General features: G+C 38.1%; 1 protein-coding gene across 1 annotated transcript; it reads left to right on the plus strand.

The window, feature by feature from the left end:
- Positions 1-637: 637 nt before the first annotated feature.
- LOC133303457 (uncharacterized) lies at positions 638-1,545 on the plus strand. Its single transcript, XM_061503369.1, has 2 exons — positions 638-1,012; positions 1,114-1,545. The coding sequence occupies exons 1-2, from the start codon at positions 638-640 to the stop codon at positions 1,543-1,545; spliced, it is 807 nt and encodes a 268-aa protein (XP_061359353.1).
- The last annotated feature ends 5,624 nt before the right edge of the window (positions 1,546-7,169 follow it).

A 7,169-nucleotide genomic window follows, 5' to 3' on the forward strand; every position in this document is an offset into this window, starting at 1 on the left:
AAAAGTTCAGACTATATTTTATTGATTCCAAAGTTACTGTCCATACTGACCATGCAGCTCTCAGATACTTGTTTCCTAAGAAAGAAGCAAAACCTCGTTTAATTAGATGGATCTACAAGAATTCAATCTGGAAGTCAAGTAAAAAAAAGGTTGTGAAAACCAGATTACAGATCATCTTTCCAGATTGGAACAAACTTAAGCGGGTCTGCCTATCAAGGAATAGAAACTTGTGAGAACCAGATTGCAGATCATCTTTCCCTGATGAACAATTATTGTCATCTACGATAAAAACGTTCCTTGGTGATTATTGTCAGCAGGAATAGAACCTTATGAGGAAAATAAAATGCAAAAGAAAAAATTCTTTCATGATTGCATGAACTATTTATGTGATGAACCTCTATTGTTCAAAAGACGTGCAGATCAAATGATAAGAAGGTGCGTTCCAGAAGAAGAACAAGCCCAAATCCTCTTCCACTGCCATTCCTCACCATATGGAGGCCATCTAAGAGGAATCAGAACTACATCCAAAGTAATTCAATTAGGTTTATATTATCCCTTTCTTTTTAAAGATGCCCTTCAATATGCTAAAGAATGTGATAGATATCAAAGGGAAGGAAACATAACCAAACATAATGAAATGCCTCTTAATCCTATTCTAGAAGTTAAATTGTTTGATGTCTGGGGCATTGATTTTATGGGTCCATTTCCTCCTTCTTATGGGAACAAATTTATTTTAAAGATTGTTGATTATGTGATCAAGTGGGTGGAAGCTGTTGCTTTACCCACTAATGATGCTAAAGTTGTGGTGAGATTCTTAAAGAAAAATATTTTGACAAGGTACGGAACACCTCGCTGCATTATCAATGATGGTGGGAAGCACTTTATCAATCACCAATTTGAGAGGTTGTTGGAAAAATATAGAGAAAGACACAAAGTTTCAACTCCATATCATCCTCAAACCGGCGGGCTTATTGAAGTATCTAACCAAGAGGTTAAGAGACTTCTAGAGAAGGTTGTCAATCCTTCTCAAAAAGACTGGGCTCTCAAATCAGATGAAGCATTGTGGGCTTACAGAACAACCTATAGAACACCATTTGGATGTTCCCCATATAGATTGATCTTTGGCAAAGCCACAAAGCATATTGGGGAATATATTCATTAAACATAGATGAGAAGACAATAGGAGAAAAGAGGTTGCTTCAGCTGGAAGAATTGGAAGAATTCAGAGGAAATACATATGAGAATCACAAGCTGTATAAAGAAAGAATGAAAAAGTGGCATGACAGAAGAATCAGGAATAAAGAATTTAAGGTTTGTCAGAAAGTCTTATTATTCAATTCAAGGCTCAAACTATTTCCTGGGAAGCTCAAATCAAGATGGACTGGTCCATATCAGATTATTCAAGACTCAGGAAATGGGGCCTTTGAAACTCAAGGATTTGAACACGGTCGTTCCTTCAAAGTTAATGGGCAGATGCTGAAATTGTATTCTGATGACACCTTCAATGATAAAGAGGAAAGTATCCCTCTCTCTGATTCCACATAAAAAAATGAACATTGGGTCTAGCTAAAGACATTAAATTAAGCGCTGACTGAGAGGTAACCTGGCTTTTTACCTTTGTTCCCTGACAAGAACAAATTTTTGGGTGGTTAACTTGGCCACACAAAGGGAAAACAAGGGGGAACATCTGATGTTCACCCAAATTCTCTGAGAATATAATCTGTTCCGTGACAGGAACGTAGTTTTAGGTTGGTTAACTAACCACAAAACCCATTCTTCGAAAAAAAAATTGTGTGTTTTATCTTTCCTTTTTGGTTAAGTTAAAATTGTATATATGTGTTTATGTTGTACATGTATTGTTTTCAAGTTGCTTCAAATAGGAACGTTCCCCAAACTTATGGGATAAGGATGCTAAGTCATTAGAGACACCTGTCTCTGCTGAGTCACCTAATATATCATGCAGCTGTTACCAACTTGTAGTCATTACAAATTTTGGAAACATGCACAGAGAAAAGTAACTGTTCACTCAGCCATTAAGATAATTGCTCCTCTTCCCTCTCTATCCCACGATCTTACCATAAAACTGTTCAATCTCCTCAACCTATCACCAGAATTCACATCCTTTATTTTTTGGTCATCCATTTTGTAACGTTCCTCCCCCACTACTTCTTCAACTTCCCTCCATAACCTTCCACATTCTTAAATTGGTTTCTCTCTCTTTTTTGCATGCCTATCTAACTATATCTTCCTCCTTCGCTGTTATACTCTATCACTCCCCTTGAAGCTCAGAAAACTTAAGTCTCATTTTCTCCCAATTTCTTCTTTGCTTTGCCCTAATCCTTCTCCAACCACAACCATGACTAGAGCTAAGCTTACCATAACACCTATTTCTGACTACTCCTAAGAGCCAAAAATTACAGAACCTAATGTAACCCTTTACCCAGAGAGGTACATTCAGCTGAGTAAGAAAGAAACCATCATGCCAACTTCATACTTGCAACACTTGTAAACCTTAGGTGGTGCAAGTTTGCAATAGAAGAACGGAGTTTCTACCCTTCATTGGTTGTTGAGTTTTTATATCATGCAAAGAGAATTCTAGAGAATGACTAGAAAGATGAGGTGGTGGTTTAGGGGAAGAAAGTTTTATTCTCCCCTGAGACTATCAAGGTGTTTTCCCTACCAATAGTGAGCTACAGCCCCTACTCAGACTACATGAAGAAGAAAGATGACCTCAAATTCAAACTGGTGGTACTGAAGTTAATAGCCTTGGAGAAACCAACGTACGCCAAGGGATCTCTCTATAAGAGTAGCCTGCTAGATGAGGCCAGATTCTGGCCTCTTTTTGCCATCACTAATCTGATGACTCCTTCAACCCATGATGCTACTGTGAAGTGGGCGCTGCAAGTGCAGGTGTATTGCATCATGAGGAACATTTCCTTCAATGCACCACTCCTCATTTATGAGAGTCTGAAAAAAGAGTTTAGAAAACCAACCAACTGCCTTCCCAATTTAATTTCCATGCTCTATCTAAGAGCTGGTGTTCCAATTCCTCCAGATGAGGAACCATCAATTGGGTCAGTCCTTGACCATAAGACTTGGAACACTTTGAGGATAACATACCTCAAAGAAACCCCACAAACCTTATGAGAGTAATATTAGATATGGGGTCTCTATGATCAATGAGGAAGAAGAAGAGGAAGAAAAAGAAGCTCCTACCCCCAAACCTATAAAAAAAAAACCAAGACCAAAAAGCCTATCTCTACCATCTCAGCCACAAAACCATCCAAACCCATTCTCACTCTACCAAAAGTAAAGAAGAAGACTCCTGCTGCTACTGAAAGCAAGCCAGAGAAGAAATCTACTTCCAAGTTTTCTCGAAAAGTTCCTCACAGAAAGGGGGAACGATCTAGTCAGAGGCTGAAGAGAACCTTCAGCAGTACAAAAAGTTCAGAGGGAACTACCTCTGAAATGCCCATCACCCTCTTTGATAAGGAAGAAGATAGTGAGGATGATGTCCCTATTGCTAAAAGAATGGAGAGGAACGAAGCCTCAAAATCCTAGGCTGCTACCAAGGCGACGTCCCCAGGTAGTCCTGAAATTTTTGGTTTCTCTAACGTTCCTTCTTTACAGGCATCACCTCTTAGATCATCATCACCACCACCAGTAAAATCACAACAACCCTCCTCCAAGAAACAAGAGGAAGTAGGGCAGAAAGAATCAAAAGCAGTTAAAAACAACAGGTTGCTGAAAAACAAATGGCTGAGCAAGAACATGAAGCAGCTCAGCCACAGAAAAGCACTGATAAAGGCAAGGGGATTGCTCAGAGTCCCCCAAAGAAGAAAAATGTGGTTATCCCCAGACAAATCAACTTGGGATGACCTCTTTCCTCTTCTTTTATTTGTCCTGACACCTCAAGGAACAAAGCTTTAGCTAGAGCCCTAGTTGAAGAAGAAGGACTTGACGTTCCTCTACTGATGGAGGAACAGTTAGCCATAATCCCCTCTACCACAACACCTCAAAAAGTTGCAACAAGTCACTTGCTGATGAACCATCATCTTCCATTCCCCAACCCAAAATTATTCAGAAAATGAAGAAGCTAAAAGGTAGAAAGGGAGCAGTTCATCAACTCTATCACTACAGCCATGAGGAACAGTAATGTTGCACCCTCTGCAATAACTCTACAAGCTGTAAGGAACGAGGTCAGAGATGCAGCTGAAGCATTAAGGCATGCCCATGCCATGCACAACACTAGAGTTGAGTTGCAACTTAGTCGTCTCCTGAACAAAGATGTTGTGGCATGTGCAGAAACCAAACAAACTTTTAAAGTCTTTGGAACCTTCCTGGAGGAGAGGGTTACTCAGCTAGAAGACAAGGTGGAAGATGTTGAAGGCCAACTGGTGCATATCCATAATGGTAGGGTGATGATGAGAAACACCATTGAGCATCTCACCTTTGTGGTCAATGATCTTCTGAGAGAAGTTTCCCGAAGTTGAACTAAAAAGGGTAAAAGAAAAATTAAAGGAGAGACCACTAACACAGGAGAAAATTGAGAAGGATGAAGAAGAGAAGAAGAAGAGCCTAGAGAAGAGGCGTCAACAGTGAAAGGAGGAAAACCCTCCTTTTAATTGCATTTTGTTATCTTTATCATAGCTTTAGCTTTAGTTTTTTTTCCCACAGTGTAAAAACTTTTCTATTCTAGTAAAAATCTTTTTGAATGTTTAAAATTCAACTATTTTAAGAAGAACAACTCAGTTGTAGTAATTCTGCTGCCTGATAATGAAAAGTAAAAGCATGAGGTAGAAGGCAAATGAGTTAACATTTTTTTTACTCTTGACTAGAATTCTGAAAATAAATGAAAAGAAAATTGAATTTAACCCTTAGATTTGTGAAGGATGTTGATCTATGTGAACCAACGAGTGAGGAATAGAAAGCCAAACACACTCCTATGAGAACGTTCCCAAGGTGCGACTACACTGAAACCTCTGAAATTTCCTTGATACTGTTAGTACTGTAGAGATACATGTGAACCCTAAAAGGATAAAGGCCATCAATCAAATAGTCACCCCACCATAGTTCATACTAAACACCTCCATCAGTACATTCACATACACCCCATCAAAAGCCACACGGCCAGATAAAAAGGATCAAGGAATGAAATAAGATAAGTTGCCAAAGATAAGAGACAAAAGTCACAACAAAAAGGGGAACGACGTTTGAGAAAATATAGAAAACTACTACCAAAAGAAAGCTTCCAACAAAGAAAGGAAAGAAAGGCAGTAAAACAAAGAAAGAACGTTCCCAGTGAAAATATCCAAAAAGACTCTCAGCAGAAGAACAGATACAAACGTTCCTTAATCAATGAACTTCCATACATCACCTCTTCACCCTAGTCCTTTGACTTATCCATAAAAAGCCCCTTTGATTGGAAAACACAAGTACCTTATAGGAAAGCAGCAAATAAGCAAGTTTGAGGAATCACACCTGGGAGCATACAGAGAAACACCAACCTTGAGTGATCAGTAGGACAGAAGATCAATAACCTTCACTTACCTTTGAGTGAATTCTTTCTTACTCTAAAACCTATGATAGGAGTTTATTTTTGAATAAATTATGTTTCTCATTTGCTAAACTTTTAGTGTTGAACTTTTCTTTGAAATTGGACAGCTATGTCACTACTTCTGAGTTATTTGAGGACAACCAACAGTTTAGTTTTGGGGTATTTGATGGGTTGAAAAATCGTTCCCATTCAAGCCCATTTTGATGGTAAAATTCCATTTATTCCGTCAACTGGTAACCAATTTTTGCTGTAAAGACACATTCCATATTCTGAGGACAGAAGTATCAGAAGGGAACAAATGATGATGTAATCAGCTGATAATACAAGAAAAGAGGAACGATTTGACTTAGTTGTACACCTGCTCCACTAACCTATTCTCTGACTACTTTAAAGGAAACATTGAAAAGAAGCGTCTAAAAGAATAAAGGAGTACAACAATCAAGCAAGAAGAAATATGTACAGTAGAGAACGAAGAGTGCTCATTGGTTTAGAGAAAAAGCAAGTATGAGGGTCTCAAAATAAAAAGGAAAATCTCAACCCTAAGCCATCTAATCAAACAACTTGCTTCACTGGTCAGAGCACCAGTCAACCGCCTTTCCATTCAATCAAGGAACAACTGAAGAAGAATCACAAGATTTCCATCCATTCCTTCAGCTTATAAATAGAAGAATCCCACACAAAGAAATGATCGAATTCCTTAAGAAGAAGATCACCTAGTTGTAGTTTAAGTTTCTGTATTTTACTTATATAGTTATAGAATAGCTAAGTGACAACAGCTCTTTCCCATTCTTTTTCACCAGTTGAGACTCCTCAGAAGCAATATTCATACTTCTCCATTTTATTTCTCTGTGTTGTAAACCTAATTGTTATTAATATATGTTTGTTATTTCTCTTCTTTACCATTTGTTATCTTCAACCTGAATCTCGGGTCTGAGATTTCAGATTGAAATAATTATGTTTGTGTTTTCAGCCATGGGCTAAGTTATTTTGGAATGTAAAAGCTGTGAAATTCTTAAAGAACTATGTGTAAAACCCTTGTACCGAATCTTTTGTATTTCTGTGATTCAAGTAATTTTAACTCTTTGGGTATCAATGGAAATTGAACGCAAACTGAGAAAGGAACTTCCTTAAGGAAGAGATTTCAGACAGCTTAATCGTAGGAGGAAGGTAGGATTGTGGAAACAATCTTACTGGTTGCCTTAGGAATAAGGCACCACCTCGTTCTCTGAAGGTTCTGAACATAGTAACTGTTGGAGTCAAGGGAGCCATAGGAATATGAAAACTTGTGAGCCATTTAGTCCATGAGCTGAGAAATCAGAGTTGGCAGTGAAAAGACCTGAACCAATTCAGAAGGGTTAAGTCTTGAGTTGAGAGCATAGCTATTTAAGAATGGAACAGTGGATCTGTTCCTTGTGTTAAAATTGTTTTTGTTAATCATCCATCTTGTTGTCTCTTAATTATTGTTATCTTTAAGCTTTCAGCATTTAATATCTTGTGACCACACAACCAAACCTCCAATGATTTTATCGTTCTTCTTTAAATCAGGAAGGATTTAATATATAATGACGCGAGGAGTTGTTTGGAGTCAATCTGAACCTACCACCTTAAGGGA

This window comes from Gastrolobium bilobum, unplaced genomic scaffold (genome assembly GCF_033153095.1).
Source record: "Gastrolobium bilobum isolate Gb01-03AN ecotype WA unplaced genomic scaffold, APGP_CSIRO_Gbil_v1 utg4147, whole genome shotgun sequence".
In the NCBI taxonomy this organism is placed as follows: domain Eukaryota; kingdom Viridiplantae; phylum Streptophyta; class Magnoliopsida; order Fabales; family Fabaceae; genus Gastrolobium; species Gastrolobium bilobum.

Coding starts and splice junctions, on each gene's coding strand:
- LOC133303457 (XM_061503369.1), top strand. CDS start 638: ATGCCTCTTAATCCTATTCTAGAAGTTAAATTGTTTGATGTCTGGGGC. Junction 1,013..1,113: donor TTAAGAGACTTCTAGAGAAG/GTTGTCAATCCT, acceptor TTCCCCATATAG/ATTGATCTTTGGCAAAGCCA.